This window comes from Anabrus simplex, chromosome 5 (assembly GCF_040414725.1).
Source record: "Anabrus simplex isolate iqAnaSimp1 chromosome 5, ASM4041472v1, whole genome shotgun sequence".
NCBI lineage: Eukaryota > Metazoa > Arthropoda > Insecta > Orthoptera > Tettigoniidae > Anabrus > Anabrus simplex.
Window position 1 is genome coordinate 42,128,346 of NC_090269.1, and position 24,633 is coordinate 42,152,978.

The 24,633-nt window shown below is 37.1% G+C and overlaps 1 protein-coding gene across 1 annotated transcript in view; it reads right to left on the reverse strand.

Moving 5' to 3' along the window:
- Positions 1-24,633, reverse strand: part of LOC136874341 (phospholipid-transporting ATPase ABCA1-like) — a 372,334-nt gene that overhangs the window by 12,322 nt on the left and 335,379 nt on the right. Inside the window, 5 exon segments of the mRNA XM_068227760.1 lie at positions 3,200-3,396; positions 4,309-4,443; positions 8,147-8,344; positions 14,817-14,927; positions 21,065-21,178. Of these exon segments, the coding sequence (XP_068083861.1) occupies positions 3,200-3,396; positions 4,309-4,443; positions 8,147-8,344; positions 14,817-14,927; positions 21,065-21,178 (755 nt within the window).

The window sequence follows — 24,633 nt, forward strand, 5'->3', positions numbered from 1 at the left end:
ACAACACTAAAATAGTTCAATTTTGCATGTAATGTTTTTATCTGTCTGATATTATTGTTAATGCCCTGAGATAAATTGAAATTTTATCGTATTAATTTTTTACATAAAATTCCCTGCCCGGCTACTCATTTCTACCACCCGGATGATGAAAATTTCTGGGGAGATCACTGTACACTATAATGGAGTGGTAGTCAAGCGGCAAAAAATGGAGTGGGACGGATAATTTCAAAATAGCTGGAGGGGTATGTGGATATGGTAGAGTATATCAGTGACAGGATAATGAAAATTAGACTGAGAATGAGGGACAAAGTGAAGGATTTTGTACAAGTGTATGCACCAAAGAGGAACAAAGAGGAGGATACTGAGGAATTCCTGGAGAAATTAGAAAAGGAGATAACTGATGTGGAAGTGATTATAATGGGAGATTTAAATGCACAGGTGGGAAATGAAAGAAAAAACAATAGGAAAAATTAATCAGATCATATGGATATGGGAAAAGGAATGCAGAAGGAAAGAAACTACCAGAGTTTTGTGAGAGGAATGGAATGATTGTAGGCAATGCATGGTTTCAGAAGAATAATAGCAGGAAAATTACCAGACATGGCTAGGGTGACAAAAGAACAAAGTCAATAAATGATCACTTTCTGGAGGAAAGAAAAAATCACAGACAATTGATGGCTGTAACAGCTTTACCAGGAGAAGTTTTTGATGGAGATCATAGATTTGTGATACCAAAAATGAAAGAGGGGAGGAAAAATTAAAGGAGATAAGAGATAATAAAGGAGATAAGAGATAATGAGGAAATTAAAAGATAATAATGTACAGGAAGAATTTCTGGAGAGACTGAAACAACAAATTCCAGTTAATGAAGTAGGAAATGTGGAAGATGAATGGTCCAATTACCGAAGGGCAGTTGTATGGGGCAGAGTGTGCCTGTGGTAAAACATTGACGACAGTAAAAGAAAAGGAGACACCATGGTGGAATGAGAAGGTGAGAGAAGTTGTGAAAGAAAAGAAGAAAGCATGGCAAGAATGGAATAAAGATAAAAAAAAAGAAAGCAAAAGGAAGTATCTTGGTAATAAAAGGAAATTTAAGCAACTGGTAAGAGAAAAAGAAGAAAAAGAAAAGTTTGGAAGAATTTACTTAAAAGATGGAAACAGATGGTAGTAAAACAATGTTGCATGGAATTACACGGAGTAATAGGAAAGAGTTTATACAAAGCTGATGAAGGAGGAAGATGGAGAGTTGGTAACACATCCAGAAGAAATAATGAGAAGATGGAAGGAGTATTTTGATAAACTGCTGAATGTGAGAAATTGTGCAGAGGAGGTGGTAGTAATACAGTGTGATCACTCACCAGTAGAGAAACAGATGATACAACCATATTAGAGGTGGAATTAGCAGTCCATAAAATGAAGATGGGAAAGGCACCAGGGATGGATGAAATTAGTGTAAAAATGATAAAGGCTGCTGGACCTGTTGGACAACAGTGGGTGCACAGATTGTTAAAGTACACTGTACGCATGGAAGCAGAAACAAGTGCTAGAAGACTGGGGAAAGGGAATAATAATACCAGTATTCAAGAAGGGAGACAAAAAGTGTGTGATAACTACAGAGGATTCACACTCTTTTCACAAGTAGCCAAAATACTCGAAAGAATATTAGATTAGGAGAATGAGAAGAAAGGTAGAAGTAGAGTTGCAAGAGGAACAGTATGGCTTTAGAAGTGGAATATTCACAATGGACCCAAACTTCATCATAAGGCAATTAATGGGAAAGAGGAATAGGGAAAGGATCTGGTCATGACATTCACAGATCTAACAAAGGCATATGATAGTTTTCCCAGGGAGAAGGTGTGGGAAACTACGGTCGAAAACAGACTGGGTACACAAACTGTAGAAATGGTGCAATATATAAAAACTGTGTCAGCAGCGCGCAGACTCTGTTTGGAAAGAGAGAATGGTTTATAACTGGACTAAGACAGGAGAGTGTGCTGCTGACTTTTATGTTTCTAATGGTTATGAACAAAACTGTAAAGGAATTTTTTTTTTTTGCTACTGGCTTTACATCGCACCGACACAGATAGGTCTTATGGCGACGATGGGACAGGAAAGGGCTAGGAGTGGAAAGGAAGCGGCCGTGGCCTTAATTAAGGTACAGCCCCAGCATTTGCCTGGTGTGCAAATGGGAAACCACGGAAAACCATCTTCAGGGCTGCCGACAGTGGGGTTCGAACCCACTATCTCCCGAATTCTGGATACTGGCCGCACTTAAGCGACTGCAGCTATAGAGCTCGGTGTAAAGGAAACAAAGGAAGTTTATGGGAGTAGGGAGACGATATTGTGGTCAGAGGAACGAATAGCAAAGAAGTACAAGAACAACTTGAACAACGAATTTTAAAAGTGTGGTATGAAAATCAGCACAGAGAAAAGCAAGACCACAATAATATCAAGAGAAGAAAGACCATGGAAAGGCACTGAAAATTAGTGGTCAAAGCCTTGAAACTGTTGACAGTTTCAAACACCTAGGGAACGAATTAATGCAGAATACAAAGCTGGACATGGAGATTAGCAAGAGAGTGCAACAGGGCAATGCATTCTACAAGAGTGTAAGAAACCTTGTCTGGAATAAAGAAGTGCCAAGGAACTGTAAAGAGATAATGTACAAAATGTATTATGCACCCATATTGACCTATGTGGCAGAGACCTGGGCAATGACAAGTAGGGAAGAGAGTAAACCTCAAGCCAGAAAAATGAAATACTTAAGAATTATGATAGGAAAGAGAAGGAAAAACAGATGGGTAAACAAAGATGTGAGAAAGGTCAGAATGGAAAATCTAAATTAGAGAAATGATAGGCGTAAACTAAGATGGTTTGGACATGAAAAGAGGATGGAGGAGAAATGAAAACCAAAACACATGATGGAGATGAAGTTCAAGGGAAAGAGAGTGAGAGGGAAACCTAGAACAAGGTGGATCAATTCGTTAAAGAGGAGCGCAAGAAGAAGAAACTTGGACTGGGACAAGATGGTGGAAAAGGAATGGTGGAAGGAGAGAGAAAAGTGGACAAGTGCCATAAATGCCCTGACCTGGCAGGAGATGGATAAGAGGAAAGGAGGAGGATGATGATTATGACCATTGAGAATAAATATAGACTGAAGAAAAAGTGATATTTAAAAAAAGTTAACAAATATACTCACTTGTTCTTGAGGTGCTGTGAACTGCCAAAACATCTGAACTTCCCATTAACCATTATAGTAAGTTTTGTGCACAATGCTTCACACTCTTCCATACTATGAGAAGTAAGTACAACAGAATGACCCTGTTGAACTATATCTAGGATACACGACCACAGGAATCGACGGGCTTTTGGATCCATTCCTGAAGTTGGTTCGTCCTGTAACACAGAAGTAGTTTGTTTTCCCCCAACAAATTCAGATCAAAACAAAATTAGTTCTACATGTAGAGTGAAACCACCATTTATGGTGTTGGTGATCATTTAGCCTGGATGTTCAGGTAGGAAAGTTAATGAACAGTGGCATTAGAAAAGTCATGTAAACAGAGTGAAAGTCGTAATTTTCAGGATAAGAGCATGGTAGATAGCACACACAAGATGAAAAACAATGCATTGTTCCACAATTTCTTTTCCAATCTCTTTCAATGGGGGAGAGAATAGTGGCTCTCCAGATTATTGCTGACCCAGATACTGCCAAGATGTTGAGAAGAGAGATACACAGGAACTGTTATCTGATGTTACGATCAGGTGCTTCCCTGGACCTTGATACAATCTGATGCTAACACTCTGGGTAGTTTGGAAACTATATTCTCCACATTTCCAGGCAGATTTGAAGTCACATGAAGGTGATTCTCATGCCAGTATTGCATAACACAACAAGAAGGTCATGAATCTGCTGCTCCATGGGCATTGTGGGATGTAAGAATAAATCCACACATAAATAGTTGATATAGACTTTAAACAACAAGATTTTTATGCAAACAATATCATAAATAATGAACACTCGCTATTCTCTCCAACTTTCAATCAATCCATCCATGAATATGAAATCTGCATCTGAAAATTGGGGAGCAAGGCTCAGGAAATAATTCTGAATGATGAATGCATCCATACTTACCTTGGTTCAGAGTGAAGATCCAATTGTATTTCTGGCCATGGAACTTTTCAGAGATGTACTTTGCTAAGCATACAGACAAGACAACAAGACAAAAGGATATCTTGAAAGAAAGATTACTCTACAAAAATCACTGAAATGACTGTAAAATGATCAACTTCTATATTAGGTTCTCTTACCAAGAATATTAACGGAGGATTTCCCACCAAAGCAATAGCAGTAGATAATTTCCGCTTATTACCACCAGACAATGTTCCAGCACATCTGTTTTCATATGGACCCAGACCAAGCTTCTGTAAGCTTGAGTCAACAACCTGAAAGTGTAAAAAGGAAAGAGTGACTGACTGACTTCCAATTTAACATCAATTACACCACTGACCATTAACTAACTTTTGTTAAATAATAAAAATTTAAAAAAAAAATACAAGAATAGTAAACGGAAGATCATCAAAAACAGAGGAGAGAATGAAAGTTACTGTACTCTAGCTCTTGAAAAATCTGATAGTGTTGGTATCAGGCGACTACATTTCACCTGAGAAAGATATACATACACAACTCTCAAAAATTAGGAGGTTACATTAATAAGGGTAGACAGGAAAGGAAAAGGAATAGCAAGCATGGCTAACCGATGCATAAATCTTGACATCAGAGGTAAACTATCATATATGCAAAAACAACGATTTTGATGTAGTTAATCATATGCGACTTGTTTTGGTCATGCCTTCTTAAGGGTACACTATTGTATGTTTCGCAGGAATGAAGAACCCAGCAATAAACAATCATAAGTGATCATATAACAGTTCAACCGTACGCCGTCCACCGCACTCCATATCGTATTGGCCTTACGATGGTCAGAACTGTCGATTAGACTTGCCTTAAAGGTAAAAACATACGCATCTCAACAGCTTCTTTCTGTTCTCCTGTAAAGTTAGTGAAATGTTACTTATGATAGCTTGCCTCTGATGTCCAGAATTATGGAAGAAAAATAATTAAATGACAAGACCAACAGCAAACAAAACACAATCTGGTTCAGTTCAGTATGTACAGCAAAACCTTGATAATTCAAAATCGGTTAATTCAAAATCTCTCCTAATTCGAAGCAGCTCTCATTCCCGGAAACATGAGGTACGGTTTTGCATGTTATTTAAATCGTTTAATTCGAAATATGGATAATTCGTAATTCGAAGAACAATGTTGGTCCCGTCACCGAAATTCAGACTTTTAATTCAAAACTTCCTTTACATTTTGAAAAAAAATAGCCTAGTATTTTACAAAGTAGTTTAAATTCAAAATTTCTCCATGTCATGAAAGAACGCACCTTCTGGAACATGCAGGGGTAACTTTGCCCACTTTCACCTACTTCGGCGTGTCTACAGTGTGCTTCATATCTGCTATGTTCGAGCGGAATCGTAATTATTTTGTATTTGGCGTTTTAAGGAACGCCACAATATTACGTAGCAGGCAAAGTGCGGAGAGGTAGACTCCGTAAACACTGGCGATGCCGACAGTTGGCAAAAAAGCGTGGCTTATAGCCTATAATCAATTCGTATGCACAAAACAATGTTATTACGGACTTTTAAAGGAGAGAATTGCCAGCGGGGAAATGTACTGTGTTGCTATGCAGTGCACACGGAAGCGAGAAACTTCCTTCCCCCGTCATAGGAAAGTTTGAAAAGCCACGATGTTTTAAGGGCATTGGGCACTTTCCATGCCAGTACAAGGCATCTAAAAATGCAACAAACAGTACAGTAAGTAATCCAAAAGATAAAGCATTTGAACAGAGGAGCCAGCATAAGTTTTCCTCGTCTTTGAATCTTGTTTTTCTTCCTTTCGTTGCGTGAGGTTATATTTTGCCATTGCTGTATAAAACAGCATTATTTGAATAATCTTCTTCTTCTTCTTCATGTGCCATGTCCTCGCAGAACGTTGGCGATCAGTAGCATGATCTGTTGTTTGTTCATAGCTGTTCTGAACAGAGTAAGCTTTGTCACCCCAAACCACTGGCTCAAGTTGCCGAGCCATGATGTCCTACTTCTCCCCGGACCACGTTTTCCATTAATTTTCCCTTGGAGTATTACTTGCAGAAGGTGGTATTTAGAGTTCCGCATCATATGACCAAAGTATTCTAGTTTCCTTCTCTTGATGGTAGTGAGAATTTCTGGTTCTTTGTTCATACGGTGCAAAACGTCTATATTGGTCATTTTAGCTGTCCAAGGTATCTTAAGCATCCTTCGGTACGTCCACATTTCAAATGCTTGCAATCTCTTGCACATGGTCTCAGTTAGTGTCCATGCCTCAACGCCGTACAACAGAATGCTGAAAACGTAGCACCGGAGTAGTCGTGTCCGTAGTGAAATGGAAAGGTCACGGCTTGTCAAAAGTTTCCTAAGTCTCTGAAAAGAAGTTCTGGCCTGCGCAATTCTGCATCGGATCTCGTGAGTAAGGTCCCAGTCATCATTGATGTGACATCCCAGGTATTTAAATGTTGCCACTCTCGCGATCTGTTCCTTCGCTGTTGTGAGATTACCTCGAATGCCATCTTCATTCCTACTTATAACCATCCACTTGGTCTTCTTTACATTAAGCTTCAAGCCCATTGCGCTGCTGGCTTCAGTGACAGCATTAAGTAGTTCCTGTAGATCCTGGAGATTGGTTGCAAGTAGCATAATGTATGCACCTTTTCCATGGCATTTGAAAAGTTTAAACTGAGAATCAAGGTGATTGCATGTATTAATGGGTCTTAGAAGTGCCATAGCGGGAAATTGTACAAATATAATCACTGTACTGTTGTAATGTGGATGGAAGCGAGAGACTTTCTCCCCTTGTCATAGGAAAATTCGATAAGCCGTGATGTTTCAAGGGCATCGGGTACTTTCCGTGCAAGCACAAGGAATCTAAAATCAAAGAGAATGTCTAAAATGCATACAGTACAGTAATCCAATGAATAAAGCACTTGCACAGGGGAGCCAGTATAGATTTCTCATCGTCTTTGAATCACGTTTTCTTTCACTGCATGAGGTTATGTTTGCCGGTGAGTTATCCAAGTGCATTATTTGAATAATGTAAATGCACCTTGTTGGATACATTTTGGAAATAGTTTTTTTCCATGGCATTTGAGAGCTTTAAACTGTGAATCAAAGTTAACATCAATATGAATACATATTACCATATGATTCTTGCCTTACTGCCTTAAATAACAAGCATACAATCAATCAGTCAACAGAGAAGGGCGTCCAGCAAGTGTAAAACTAGGAGACCACCAGTTAGAGTGTGTGGATAGTTTTCCTTACCTTGGAAGTGTATTATTCAGTGATAATCTGGTCAGAAAGGAAATTACAAACAGAGTGCAAAAGGGATCAGAATTCTACCAACAAGTAAGAGCACTTTTATGGGATGACATGATTCTAAAACTGGCCAAAATGATTATGTTTAACTGCTATTTCATACCAATATTGACCTATGGTATTGAAGTGTGCACCCTCACAAAAAGAGATTCATCAAGACTGCAAGCATCAGAGATGAAATTTCTTAGATCCACCATCCAGAAGACCCAGATGGACAAGTTAAGAAATGAGGAGGTGAGGAAAGAAGTCGGAATAAAGACATCCCTATTAGACAGAATCGGCACATCCAGACTACGATGGTACGGACTACAAGAACAGCCAGAATAAATTTGGAAAGAGAGGTGGAGGGAAAAAGACCTGCAGGAAGACCAAAAACTCAATGGATGGACATGATCAAGGTTGATCTAGTTGACAGAGGATGGACAGTGGATGATGTTCTCCATGACAAGTTGGATATGGACACGATGAAGTGGGAGAGGCTCATTAACAGTACCCGGGAAGCTGGAAATATACAATGATGATGTGGATTTATCTTTTTTTTCCTAGATCTAATGTTTACTTTTTTTATGAATGACTAATAATCTCTTCTGACTACCCACAAGACCATAAATGAAACCACAACTATAAGAGGGAAGACCAAAGTTAACTAAAAATACTTATGTGCTCTCCATACCTCTTGCTGCAAGTAGCTTGGAATCCCACGAAGCCGAGAATAAAATACTAAGTGTTCGCGGGTAGTGAGGAGTGGATCAAGAGCATCAAATTGAGGGCAATAGCCCACATGCTGGCACACGTCATTCATTTCACTCCTTATACTGGAACCCTTGACAAAGGCATCACCTGATGACACTGTGGTATCCCCAGTTAGCATCTGTCAACAAGTGTAAAGCAAAATACAAATTGTACTGATATAAGCTGATAGTAGTAGTAGTAGTAGTAGTAGTAGTAGTAGTAGTAGTAGTAGTAGTAGTAGTAGTAGTAGTAGTAGTAGCAGTACTAGTAGTAGTAGTGAACATAACAGGCTTTCACCCAGTTACAATGTTCATAATATACAAACAAGAATTTCATTACTAAGCATTAATGAAATGAAAAGAAATAAAAATGCAAACTGAAGAATACAATGAACTACACAATTTAGATTTGAGGATTCCAAACAAGTGGTGCATAATAAAAAGTAATATTTAGTAATGAAGTTAAATTATAAAGAATAGTCTTAGAAGAGAGAGTATGAAATAAACATGTCATGATATGCAAAAGAATATTCCGAGAAGAGAAATAGAAGGTTTAATTATTTCCGGTATTATTTTTATTATTTTATAACTTCCCTAATTATAGGGTTACCACCAGGGCAAAGTATACTTCATTTTTCAATACAAAACCTACTATCACTGTATAGATAATTTCAAAAACTGTGGATTAAAATAGAAGAGGAGCAATTTAACAGTAGAATGTAAATAAATAAATAAATAAATAAATAAATAAATAAATAAATAAATAAATAAAGAAGTTAATTTGATTCATAGAAAAATTAATTAATTAAAATAAAATAAAATAAAATAAAATAAAATAAAATAAAATAAAATAAAATAAAATAAAATAAAATAAAATAAAATAAATAAATAAGTAAATAAATAAATAAGTAAATAAAATGAAATCAGGCATGTAGACAACATGGAAATAATCTTCGATGTTCAGGAATGAATGTTCTAGTTCTTTTCTTTTTTTGCGACTATGTGGTGTTTTTAACCTTTTCAAGATTTGCCATTTTAAATCATATGTATTTTACTATTTTCAATAGGACAGCTTCAATATTGAAACTGAAATATGAACATTTTTAATGTGTTATTCACTTCATTTCATAATGTAATTCAACACTGATGGTCAATAGGAAAGTATCACATGCTAATGCAAAGTTAATTTGATTCATAGAAAAAGTATCCACATTTTATGTATTCAGCTTATTATAAAGTCTTAGAATTCTATTAAGAGTAGAATTTTTATGGGCTTGTGCATGGCATTTAATGTAAAATAAATTATTGAACCTGCCAGACTTTTGAGGAATGTAAAATGGTGTAACTCTTCATCATTAATTTCATTATTCAATATTTTATACAAAAATAACATCATTCACTTTTTACGTCTTTGTTCTGAAATTTTAACACCAAAGTGTGATAACATTGTGGAGTAGGACTGAAATTTCTGGTACATATGTGGCTGTTTCCAGTTCATATACTTTAAGAACCGATTTTGATTTTGTACTCTATACTCCTAGTATCTGAAGGACTGCAGATAACAGAACCATATTCTATTTTCAGTCTTACTGATGAGTTTCATAAGACTAATAACATTATATGCTGAAAATTTCAAAAATTTCAAAATATGAAACCCAAATTCCTATAGGCCTGATCAACTACATATATACAGTGTTGCCAACTTAGCGGATTTTCCGCTAAATTTGGCGGAATTAGAAGACTGTTGGCGGAGAAAAATATCATTTAGTGGACAGCGGATTTTTTGGTGGAATTCTAGATTTACTATAGCGGAATTTAGTGTTTTATCAATTTTACGTTTTTAAAAAATTTGTACTCCAGTCTGTCTCCCAGCTATTCCATATTTCTTATCAGTAGCTAGTAATCACATGAGGAAAACGTGTTATTTGGATTTGATGTCATGAGATCATAGTATCATTAATTTGTAATGAGTAGGGAAAGGGTTCTTATCTCTTAGTTGACGAATGACGACAGATAATGAAACTGTGAGAGAGTAGTATTTATATTTATGCTATGAAGGAAGACCGTTTAATGAACTGGCCTGTTCTGTGTGTGGCCCTTGAGGTAGGGGATTCACCTAGTTTGCACCCGGCACTAAAAGGCCTACAAGTTTTAGCTCACCGTCTCGCAGCCAGGGGGTTAATCCCAGTGAAACTCACAGATCATGTGAGTGCAGACATTTACTTTTATTATTATTATTATTATTATTATTATTATTATTATTATTATTATTATTATTATTATTATTATTATTGCTCATTTTTATTGTTCATTATTTGAGATCGGATTTCTTGGCGGAATTTTAGCGGATTTTTAGTAGTATTTAGCGGATCTTGAAAATATAAGTTGGCAACACTGCATATATAAGATCAATACCGAAATCCACCTTTTGCTTGACTTCATTCAAGACAAAACCACTGATGCTATAAGTATACCCAATACGCTGGCAACATCTTGTGACATTTTAACACATTTATTTACACTGAATGTTAATTTTTTTTCTTTAGTCCACAATGACAGCATTTAGATCATTTTGTACAGTCTCACAGTCATCAGTGGTTTTAACTGTAGAAAATAGTTTTGGATCATCGGCAAAGAGTAATATTTCAGAGTTAGACAACTTCTATGCAGTAGGAGGCATCTTTCTTTGACCACTCTGTTGTCTTCTGTTAACCCTCCAAGTGCTATCATCTCGCTACGAGACAATTTGGATCCCGGCTCAAGTACTATCGTCTCACAGTGAGACGATTCGTAAATCGGTATAACAATCGATTTTATGAATATTCTTGCTGAGAAATGAATTTCTCTATTTGGTAGGCAGCGCAAGTTGGTCTTTGGTTGGGGAAGGAAAGCAGTAAGCGGCGATCTTGTCAGCTGTGAACGGGTCTTTGTTTACGTCTGCTCAAACTGCGCATTTGCTTAGAGCGTTTGAAGGTTATAGTTTGTGATAATTTTAATTGGTTTATATTAGTTTAGTGATTATTATAATATAATCATCAGTGAACTAAGTGGTTCATGTGCAATTAGAGAAGCTTTGAAGGAGCAAGGGAGTGATGAAACTGAAGAAGACATTGGTAATGTAGAAAATTTTCCTGATGATTTATCATTAGACGATATTTCTTCTGGAAGTGGGGAAGAATATGACCCTAATTTAGATACCCATTACCGTAGTGGTGCGTCAAGTAGTGATGTAGACAATCCAAACATGCTAACCCTACCAGGCACATCTAGACCTAATGTCCCACCACAACAGACTCTCAGAGTATTTTTACCTGTGACTTTTTTATTATTCATTTAAGTTTCTATAATTATATACCATTGTGCTTGTAATGAAATTTGGCACATTTTGTATATCTTGGAATTTAATTTCAGATAATGTAGTGCTTGTGACCAACCTCAAAAATTGGAATATCTTTTGATTAAAAAAAAAAGACTAATCATCCATTATACTTTTACTGGATACTTGTAAGTAAAACATCCTACTGTTATCTTATTCTCTAATTCTTCCTGAACAAATTGATATATAATATGCCATATGCAGTTACAAATTTTTATTTATAATTTAAAAAAAAATGTATCTGCAAGTTGCCTTAAGAATGCTCAGCACTTAAGAGTGAAACGATCAGCACTTGGAGGGTTAATAATAGGAAGCTATTATATGCTGTACTTAAGCATATTCAAGTATTTTGACAACAAAATGAAATTCAGGGCGACTGATCTACAAGTTATAACCCAGCAGTTTCATGCTTGTTTAAGTAAAGAGCAATTAAACAAAAATACCTCCCAACTATTAGAAAGACCTGGCTTCTCGAACCAAAAACACTAAGTGGTAGCCCAATTGTAATTTCATTTCTACAGACCGACAGCTTTGATGATAACAGTTTTTCAAAATTAAAATTAACTCCTTCCTAAGTTTTCTTAACCATTTAATTTATAAAGATATCACAAGCGTTTCTGCATAGTTTTCGAACTTCACTGCATTATACAGAGAATTTTATAACTTCCTAAAAATTCCACTCATTAGCAATGAAGATAACAGTATGGAGTTTCCTCATCTGAGATCATAAATAAAAACAGGTGATATCTTACTAGTTGTATTTAGAGAATAATTTATTTTACAACACTGCCTTCCTATGAAGAGCCCACTAGGACTCTTCAGTACAGTCATTACAATCTCATCTCTAAGGGTCCGAACATGCCGAGTGGATTACTCCTCACTCAGTGCTCATAGCAGTGCTCTTCACTCATCACTCATCATTCAAAGGCGCACATACTGGGTAGGAGACCCTCGCTCTTTCTTCATTAATGAGGAAAAGTTTTCCATCCAGTTATGATTGTGCAGCATTCACGAGAAGATAGGGTTGTGTTCTTTAAATGTAATTTTGTTTCCTGAAAATGTTCATACTCCTCTGTATACATAATAGTACTGGGCGAGTTGACCGTGCGGTTAGGAGCGCGCAGTTGTGAGCTTGCATCCGGGAGATAGTGGGTTCGAATCCTACTGTCGGCAGCCCTGAAGATGGTTTTCCGCGGTTTCCCATTTTCACACCAGGCAAGTGCTGAGGATGTACCTTAATTAAGGCCACGGACGCTTCCTTCCCATTCCTAGGCCTCTCCTGTCCCATCATCGCCAGAAGACCTATCTGTGTCGGTGCGACGTAAAGCAAAATAGCATACATAATAGTTAAGTATAGTAGCAGAAATGATGATGAACATATGATAGCAAGCAATCTGTACTTGATTTCAAGTTCTGACAGAAGATACAGCGCACATCCAATTAATAAGAGAAGGCAGAGATTGGGTGAATTCCATCATTTATACCAAGAAGTGAAGAAAGACCCACAGAAATGTCACGACTATTGAAGAATGTCAATGCAGACTTTTCAATATACAACTCCTTGGTTGAATGGCCAATGCTGATCCCTTCGGTTCAGTGAATCCCGGGTTCTATTCCCGGCCAGGTCGGAGATTTTATTGGCGACGTTAATTCTTCTGGCTCGGGGACTGGTTATTTGCGTTTGTTCCAACACTCTCCTCTTCATACTCAGACAACACACCATACTACAAACAACCACCGAAACACGCAATAGTAATTACATCCCTCCACATAAGGTTGACGTCAGGAAAGGCATTCATCCGTAAACAAACGTCAGTCAACATGTGTGATACGGTTCGCATCTGCGGCCCCACAGGGTGTGGCAAAAGGCGGTAGAAAAAGAAGAAGAATGCAGACATTTCAATATTTGCTGAAAGGAATTGAAGGCAATATGAAACCACGGAAGTACAGCACCTATCATATCAGTCATATTTGCATTGAAGAACTGGTCATTACAAGAACGTAAGCAGTATTAATATAATATTATTCTCCACTTCAATAAAGCAATCTGTACTTCATCGAAAGATTAAATTTACCGAGTATAAAGATAATATTCAACATGGATATTTTACCTTCAGTGAACGCAGGCCGATAATAATATGAGTAGGCGGCCGTGGCCTTGAGCCAACCAATCACAGAACAGCGCTCAAGAAGCACATTGCTCCAAAATCAAACCGATTTGATTCTTGAGGGAGGAGCGGAGAGAAGAGGGACGAGTGGAGTGCCGGCATGAACGCTACTATTGAAATACATGCGTTTGTTTTGCATCTCTCAGCTTCCTGTGTGAAGACACAGGAGTGATGAGCGCTGAGCGAGGAGTAATGCACTCGGCATGTTCGTACCCTAAGGATGGTAAGCCTAATATCTTACTAAAAATCTTCAAAAAATCTTGGCATGTCTCCTCAAGCTTCCAGTGAAAGACCACAAACCTGACTCCAAGTGATATTTACCTTTGAAGAATTTACTGTGGGTTCATAAATACTGTACTCTTCTTTTCTTGGTGTATCTCTGTATCTTGTTTATTTCCCAACTCAAATCTTAGTGTGGGATCCACAATTATACCTTAATTTGTATTAGTAGAGTATGCTCTCATGTTAACCCTCAGAGTTGATACATTCACAGCAAGGTAGGAAATTTCTTCATCTATTGTCCAGCTGTTCTTCCTCAGGGCATCAGCTATCTTTGTTCTTACAACGTGGTGATATGAGTTCCGAATGAGCATTCTACGATCCCACTGTCCCAAAAAGTGAACAAGGGTTTCAGTTTCATCGCTTATAAACCTGAGCTGAGACTCTTACCAGTTGCTACACAGTGGGTCAGTGTGCTCAGACTCGCATCAGCAGGGTCGCCACTCCCTCGGCAGAGCTGCCTCAAAACAGGGCCTCCACCGGTTATTCATATGTGCGCTCTATGTGCTCTATGTGTGGTGTCAGATTACTGATTTCAGAAGTGTGCATAAAGAATTGAAGTAAAAAGCTAATTGTGGCAACAACATGAAGTCCTGTAGAGGAATTCTGCTTCTTAGCTTGCCACATTTGTTCTATCCTGCTTCTCAGTAATTTATAATTCCATGACATATTGTGCTTCACTAAAAATTTAGCCTCCTTTCAACAACAAAGAAATCCAATACATAATTAAATAATCTTTCATCGTATTTCCTTTCCTAATAGAGAAAATAATGGTTCTGATATATTTACCTTGAAAGTGGAAGTTTTCCCTGCTCCATTAAGGCCCAAGAGCCCAAAGCACTCACCCCGCTTTACACCAACACATATCCGATTAACAGCCACCAACTTTCCATTGTATATCTGTATAAAATAAGGGTTCATTTTATAAAAATACCCAATAAAGTGTAAATAATATTAAGATAGAAAAGAAACTGATTAACAGAAATTAAAAATCAGCAGTATCAGGGAAATACCACCTAAGAAATTGTTGAATACTCTATTTACAAAAGTATGTGTAATGCTTGGAAGCAACTGGCAGTTAAAAATATTTAAAATAATATAATTAGAAAAAAAATTGATCTGAAAGCTATGTAAACATTTAAATATAACAAGAACACCAATCTTAAAAAACACCAACATCTGTTTACATTAACATGATCAACAGAATCCTATAATACAATATATTCATCACTGTTCAGAAGGAATATATTAAGCTCTCAACAAGTGAGGTGTCATCTGCTAACCCAGAAAAATGTTCTGAATTTGAAGTAGATGACAATCATTAATTCGTTCCTGCACATTTATGCTCTCTACCCTCTAACCTTGAGAGTCTCTTCAAAGTTCAGTAGTACAGAGCGAGTTGGCTACACAGTTTGCATCACGTAACTGTGAGCTTGCATTTGGGAGATAGTGGGTTTGAACCCCCACTGTCGGAAGCCTAGTCTTAGCTCTGCCCTATGCTATTGTCACCGTAAGACCTGTCCGTATTGGTACAATGTAGAATAAATAGCAATGTGACTCAGTAAATCTAAAAGTTAAAAAGTGAAACTAATTATCTTGTAAAATATTTGGTTGGTATATGAGACTGAACCTCGTTTGTGCTCCACATTACCATCAGGGTACATAATTTGAACAATCAATGCACATAATGTTAATACTTAGGGGTACTCCAGATTACGAGAGAGCACAAAGTCTGTCCAAGAATAGGTCGAACCGTCACATTTAACTCCATAGTAATTCATAAATGGCATATACTTGGGTTACAATATTGTAAAATTCTTCAGAGAATACCTAACTTTCTCAATGCCAATTGATGCAGCAATCTGAGTCATGTGTTTCAAAAAATAATTGTATAGTTGAAGGCCCATTTATTTTTCTTCTAAGCAAGTTCAGTAAGCTGTTCTTCCACCTCATACCCTACAAATTTTAAGCAGTGCTCGTATTCAATTGTGGTCTTTGATGGAGTTTCTCAATGAATATTTTCATGTAATGGAACACAGGTGTGATTATGATTCAGAATCAGGCAGTCTCTATGACCTCATCTCATTTTATGAATCCCATAAATATGACCGAAGTGTTGCTTCTATCCATGTGTGTTTGTACTTCTGTAATGTATTGTACCAGGAACGACTGGTCACCTGTAACATAAATTTATAAAGTCCGATATTTGTAATGGTATGGCCAGAGTTTACACGAGTTCTTAGTGACACAGCACAGCACAGCACAGCCTATCTTCCAGCCAGGTATTCAGCGTACATCACCTGTTCCACGTTGCCGATGACGTAATAGCATGTGAACAAGTTGTGGCGATCGAGAACCTACCATAACATTTCCCAAATTCTAAACCCATTGGAATTTAAATTTGATGAAAATCGACCCATGGAATTAGAAGATATTCAATGAAATAGAAATACAATTTTCCACGAGGTACAAGAGACAGCCCTGCTGGATGATATAAAAGGGAGCAGTTTTGACAGGATCACCAGTTCAAGTTCAGCACTCACAGTCATAGCTTATGCAGGCTGGTGAGAGGGAATTTATACACGACAGTCGAACTTCGTACTTTACGCGAGAATCTTCAAATGGACTTGTAAATTCAGTGAGTGCTACGACACTTAGAAACTTTCAATTCAATATCACAGTGACTTGTGATGGTTGTAGTTATTAACTTTGCCATAGTTTAAGATGTTAGTAATTAAACAAGTGACAGTATTTGAATAGAAGCTACTTAAAGCTTTTAATACAAACAATCGTGCATGAATTGTGAACGTTTCTTAGAGAATTATAAACTACTTAGCCCTCTGAAATAGACTGTTCTGCAACCGTACTTTAACTTATACATTTAAAGACTGTGTTGAATTGTGATACATTCGTGACAAGTGTGAAACACTGAATGGCATTTTATTTTCTTTCACGTTCAAACTCTGAACTTCTCAAATGGTTGTATTCACGAATGGACTTTATTGTCATGTGTTAATTCTTATAAATATTATGAGACTTACACTTGTCTTCATGAGTAGACTTTACATTGCATGCAAACACTTGTAGAATTACATGAAATGAGCTTTATGATCAGACTTGATTTCTGCAATGGAATTTGTAAAATACAATTTCATCAGCAAACTCTGTTTTCTAGTGACATTACTTTCAAATTTGATTTTTATCAGTGGAAGAAAACTTTGTTCCCAAGTAACAACACTTATAATTATTCATAATAAACTATTCTTTTAATAAACTGTAATCTCTAAGTGATATGATTTATGGATAATTGAACTGTGCTATAGATAGACTGTGATATCCAAGTAATATTACTTACGAATAATTGAATTGTGCTTTTAATAAACTGTGATATCCGAGTGACATTAATTACGGAGGATAGAATTGGGCGTGTAATGGACTATGATTTGCAGTACAAAGTCTTGAAATATGCTGCCAGTGATCGAAGTAACTCACTCGTGTGCACTTTACCAAATAATGTGCTCTGTTAGCAAGAGGACACTTAAAGTTAATGATAGTCAGTTGAACTTTTTCGTGTTCTACAACTACATTTGATTTCGATAAATCCTGATGAGTGCCTATCGCAATTATCTACACCTGTCAATGAGGGAAGAGAAGACTTGGTTCGACGTGGTATATCGGACCTTGGTTCAACGAGGGAATCAAACGTGGTATCATGGTGGACATCACGACATCTGACTACAGGGGATTCTATTATAATCTATTAGCTTCATTTCTGTATTGATTGGTATCACAGTATAAAGATAAAGTCACCACCTTATCAATACACAGATTTATTTACTTCAATATTGGTAAATTATCTTTATACAGGGGATTCGACGTGTGGTTTGCTAAACTACATGTTCTCCAGTCCAGTCCAGTGTTGCAGTACCACAGGTGATACAAGTGCTTAAAAAAACACTTTGTGGTTCCACCAGACTAACTTTCCATTTGTGGAACTGTTTAACCTACAACCTGTTTTCCAGTCATTGACCGGGTCAGGGATGTAATGAATGAAGCATATATAGGCTATTAGTATGATGGGGTCGCCACTCCCAAAGTGATTTATTAATGAATGATAGATGCTATGAAATGAGAATGGAGAGTGTTGCTGGAATGAAAGATGACAGGGAAAACCGGAGTACCCGGAGAAAAACCTGTCCCGCCTCCGCCTTGTCCAGCACAAATCTCACATGGAGTGACTGGGATTTGAACCACGGTATCCAGCGGTGAAACGCCGATGCGCTGCCGTCTGAGTCACGGAGGCACTTCAGTGTTAAATATTTAGATAAATTGTAGGCAAAGATTTGCATCTCAAGTGCTACAAAACTCTAATTAGAATTCACATTACAAGTGGTAGAGTATTCAATTTAATCATTTTCTGTTCACTTAATATGAATTTATTTCAAGGAACACTTTATCAGAAGAATTTGTTGCCTTAAGACATAGTTTGTTTTCATTTAAGGGAAACTCTAAGGACTTGGAGAAAGGTTCGTAATTTTTGACAAGCCTACTTGCATGATAAACATTCTTTACTTACAATCATTTCAACAGAAGCTAGCCATTTTTTTGGGTAAATCTATTATCAAGAGAAATGATAGGGAATCAACTGTTCATGCTCAATGAAGGGAATAAATGTTGTTTTTAAAAATCTATACTGTAATTTCGCATACCTCTCTCTGTACCACTCCAGAAGAACCGTATACCCCTTTGACAAACACTCATGCCTAGAGGCATGATTTTTTTAAATTAACAATAAGCGCGACAAGAAATACATTTTGAAGCGATTTTGAGATGTCTTAACGAATTATATGATTCTAGTTATGAAATTAATGATTTTGTTTTTGCAAATTACAGTGATAAGACCTATTTATAGCGAAAATTACTTAGCAGAAAGAGGTTAAAGAAGGTGCCGGAGTCAATGGGTCAATCTACAATATCAAAATTGAATTAAAACTTTAAAAGGTTATATTTCTTTTCCAAAAACAAACTTAACAACATATCAGGTACAAAAGCAATCTTGAAACAAGAGTAGGAAAGTCCAAGATCAGTGATTTTTACAAATTCTGGGCTTCAAGCCCCTAGTTTTACAATTTTACAAAGGAAAATGTATTATTTAGTGAGGGGCAGAAATCCCATAATTCAAAGAGCACTTGCTTCCAAAATTACAACATCTAGCCTTCAAGAGGCATTCATTAATCTTACAAATACTTTGAAAAAGAGCAACCAGGCTCTCAATTTTCCAAGCCTACTCAAGGCAACATCAACTTACAATTTCTGGCCTCTCAAGGCACAACTTACAATTGGAAAAAGATTATACAGGGGTATTTAATACCCAACCTACTGGGCCTTCATGGAAAAAGAACAACGGTTAAATAAATGGCCCGAACACAAAATGAAAGGAGGCGAAAACTTGCACTCCTAGATGTGAACACTTAAAACCTAAAGGGCACTAGGCCGATGAAACAGGGGCTATTCCCAAACTACTGAGGTGACTCGTATAGAAATTACATTAACGAATTACAGAATGAAAAAGAGTTATGAAACTCAGTCACCTCAAACCAAGATGAAGGGGAGCTCCAGAGGGTACATCACTCTCTATCCCCAATTTACAGTTGAAGATTTATGAAGTTTTTACATTAGCCAGCAGAAAGTTACATTTTTAGAAAGGCAGGTTTCATAGTGAACGATTCAGACCTTTCCCTCGGGTTAAACTGCGGAGTAAGCAAGAAAGAAAGATGTTATGTGGCTTGGAGATGTACTGCTGACCGATGAAAGAGGCCACCCGCCTCCTGCTTTGACACACACACACACTCAATAAGATGACTATCAATTGGCCAAGACGTGAAAAGCCACAGTTTATAAACCCTCAGGGAAGGTACGAGATCATTCAAGACGAAACCAGCCACACCCTCACAATTTTATTGGTTAATTTAAAAGTTACACTAAAAATCGAAGAAGAAGACTGTGATAGGTTGAAAATTAATTAATTACAGAAATTTGGGATTGGTTAGATTCAAACCTGGCAGAAATAAAAAGGAAATATTGCCAACCCAAAAATAAATGAACATCAATCAGAAAAAGAAAAAAAAACTTATGAATACAAAACTTCTTTGAATTATAACTTCTTATACCTCGCACCAGGGTGCATGAACATATTTTTCTGGTACAGTATATATTGATAGTACTGCAAATTAACATGCAAACACACAACAATATTCTTTATATACATAAAAATAAGAGATAACCTGAAGTTCTTTCCTAGAAAATTTAACCTACGGCCCACATGGGCACACACGTTCTGACAGGAAAGGGAGGCTACTGAAGATGAGGGAAAATGTGATGTAATATTGTGTGGCCTTGCAGAGGCCTGCTACATGTCTTTCTAGTTGATGCTCGCAGGTAACCTGCACATCTCACTGTAGTAATGATTATGATGATGATGATTATTTAGGAAGAGAGTGAAGGCTGATTTTCATACCCTATTTAACGTCAAAAATGTTTCATAGCCTACTCATGTCAAATACAGTAACACCACGGGGTCTGCTCAAGGCTTAATGTTGTCCTACAAAGAAAAAAAATCACTATCCAAAGCATTATATGCCTTCCATCCATAATAAAACTGGAGAGGTTTGAATTTGAAACCAGTCTTTTGGCATGCAATATAGTGATAAAAAGTATACCAACACCTCTCCGACCCTGTCAGCCAACATTCTGATGGTGATTTTTTCTGCCAACATGACTCAAACCAGCTAACCCCAGTGTCAGACCATAAAAGAACAGATGCTTTAATAATCATGGATAGAAAAACAAAAGAAATGTGTGAAACTGCACAGTATAGTGATTTGAATGAAAGGAAGAAGTTTAGAATGAGAAAAGTTATGCAATAAAGGATCTTTACAATGATTATTTCCACTACAGCAACTGAATGCTGAAAGGCATAATAATTTCTAATAAAATGTGATATTGATATTTTAATATTGCCAGTTAAATATAAATACCTTAGTAAGGTCCTTTATCAACAACACATCATCTGATGATTCACTGCTGTGGACACGTTTCCTCTCAGTCAAGACATCATCTTCATCTGGGCCCAAAGGAGGCAATTCAATTTTCTGTCAAAAAGAAATTTAACATTAAACATTCCAGCGAGTGATGTCGCACACCCACACACACTCTGAGAGTGTATACACATTCTTTCTTGTATTAAGATTTTTCAGTGAATAAAATACATGACGATGATCATAATGCATGGTTCTCTGTGTTACCAGGAAAGCAACGTATGAAGGCATCTTAGAGGTGAAGCTTCCACAGTGTGTAGAATTATTTAGTTTATTTTCCGGGTTGAACCATGTTGTTGTTTTCTGTACATTACATACAGTTTGCTGACATTTCGAATACATTTCAGTATTCTTTGGTCAAGGCGACTGAAATACCCCTACTCGATCCAAGGTAATCAAGCAGAGAGACTCATATCAAATACAATAACACTGAAGAGTTATACAGGTTTATTCAGCTAAGATGCCCACCTTGTGAACAGTTAGAAATGTCAACATTGTTTTTTCACTTTGTGTAATGTTACCATGTGTCTCACCACAAATTTTCAGTACTTTTCTAGTGTGTCAAAACCTGCTGAGATAAAGGTGCTTTGTTTCTTTTAAATGGAAGTACACAGTTTTCTACACCTTGTCTTAAACTTATGGAGAGTACAGTGCTGTGATTATTTTGAAAATCAGACTAGTACTTCTCAACAAAACGGAATGTCATTTGCTAGTTGTGAACTGCTCTGTTTGAATGAAACACAAACAAAATTGCCAAAAGCCATGTATGAAACATGAGCAGTTGGAATACAGAGTTCCTTCACCTTTTTCTGATAGCTAGGTATATGCTCTATTGTTCTTATAACACTATGAAAAACTGTATGATTTAACATCTTTAACATCACCGTAGGTAAGACGCAAAGGAGAAGTGAATATTTGATGGGTTTCCTTTCCTATCCTACTTCCCATGGTCAACTCTTGTCTTTTATCGACCCAAAGATATTAGGCCTAGAGAGTATTTCATTTTCACGCCCTTCTTGGTCGTTTTCATTTGTTCCTTCTTAAAAGAGTCAACCTCTTCCTTTTCTCCTTCTGATTACTGTTAAATTTCTAGTTGTACTTTCTCTTAAAATAATAATTACTTCCACTCCCACCCCCCTCACTACCACCACCACTACTTTCAAATATTTGGTGCAACATTAACTAATATCATCCATACTACTAGGCCTCCCCACCCACCCCCCTCCTGTTTCTTATTTCTGTTTGCAATTTGCTTTACGTCACACCGACACAGATAGGTCTTATGGCAACAATAGACCTAGGAGTGGGAAGGAAGCTGCCATGGCCTTAATTAAGGTACAGCCCCAGCATTTGCCTGGTGTGAAAACCACGGAAAATTACTTTGAGTACTGCCGACAGTAGGGTTCGAACCGAGTATCTCCCAGATGTAAGCTCACAGCTGCGCGCCGCTAACTGTACGGCCAACTCGCCCGGTCCTCCTTTCTCTGGCACTTTTCTCACACCCTAATGGAGATGGGTGTGGTCTCACACATACGGATTTAGCCCAGTTTTATGGCCAGATGTCCTTCCTGACATCAATCCTGTATGGGTTTTATTTTGCTAATGTTCTAATGTCACACTAATTTAGACAGACAATGGAACAGGAGGACTAGGACTGGGAAGGAAGCAACTGTGGCCTTAAGGTATAGGCCCAGCATTTGCCTGGTATGAAAATGGGAAACCACATAAAATCACCTTCAGGGCTGCCGATGGTGGGGTTTAAACCCACCGTCTCTTGAATATAAACAAACAGCTACACAGCCTGTACCACTCAGCCAGCTCCCTGAATCACAAATATGTATATAAGGTAAATAAAATAGATCTCAATTCTCTTTGTTCTAGTCAATCCAAAATTTTGTTCTTCTGTTGCAATATGTGAAATGATATTGTTCACAAAGCCTATCGCAGAGCTTATATATGCATTTTGAATAATGCTCATGGGAAATAGTTTTTGTATACAACTTGTAATAAAAACTATGAATCGCCAGACATGCTAGAGCACATGTAATTTTATAATTTTAATGCTAGAGCACTCCGTAGATTGTTGTTTGGTTCAGTTCAGTTATGGTTTACCATTGCAATGGTCGAGTAGTATTCCAGTGGGAAGTCTGATTATTTCTGTTGTCTTTGCCCAAGGAGCGTAGTCTCTTGAAGAGCAGATGGAAGCAGTCTGTTTGTTCATTTGTAAATTTTTTATCAGGAACGATTGTCATGTCAGTTCATAAACCATCCTTGAGGGTGAATAGTAAGGTATTCCAAGTGCCCTTTCAAAAAACCTTGCTCTAACGCTTTCTAGAGACCTTAGATCCAAAATCGGTAGGTGATCCCATATTAAGTCTATGCCGTATGTAAGTACTGGTTCTATGGTTTAATGCCATGTCAGGATATTGATGCTGTCCCTTAGAAGCAGTCGTATATCCGTTTTTCATTTACCTGTTCAGTTACTTATGATGATATGAAAGGTGATAATCATACACTTTATCATAGTGTATTTATGGGCACAGTAGAGCAAATACTTAGCTAACAGGAAAAAGTGAAGGAATTCTGTATAAACAGATTATATTTTATATGTAATGCATATTTCAGCTGCCTTCTTTGTGATTCCATTTGCCCATAGCTGGCAAATGAAGGAAGTTTGAATACATTTCATTTTCTCTAGAAGTTCCACTTTCCATTCCAAATGTCATAAGCAGAAACCTCATGATAGAGATGTGTTTGACAAGCTGTCAGTTTGAAGGATTCAATGATGATGAGGCTTGTTGTTTAAAGCGGCCTAACATCTAAGTCATCGGCCTCTAATTTGAAGGATTTCAAAGTACTGTAAGCCATTAGATTGTTTTAGAAGGTTTCGGAAACTTCTTTGCTAAGTTTTCCTCAATGAAATAGTGTAAACCTTATGGTCATTTTCTAGGTGAACTGGTAAGTAGACTATTGTAGGGTTTCTGTCATGTAAGGGAAGAGAGCACCTGTAACAAAATATTGGCCAAGATACTTTGCCTTTTATTAACAATAATGAGGTAAACAACATTCAGCCTGAACACTACACAAATTATGTCATGTAATATGTCATATGTCTGTTGTATTTGTCCTAGCAATAACCAGATGACTATTTCAACCCATTTTGAATTATTTATATATCGTCCCTTAAGAAACAACACCACGTATCTGACAATGCTCTTCCTATCAATTATGTTCCTTAAGACTGGTCACGCCTCCTAGCCACATATTGATATGCAGTCCATCAGAACAATTTTTGTCGAGTTCATTTTCCTATGCGCGTGTGCAAAGGAAAATGAACCTTACTCTACCATACAGTAGGAATGTATGTTTGCATGACATAACCCCCTCCTCGAGTATGATGTATTTAAGGTTCATTTTTCTTTACACAAGCGCATAGGAAAATGAACTCAAGGAAAATTGTTCTCATGGACTGCATATCCATGTGTGGCCTGGGGGCGTGACCAGACTTA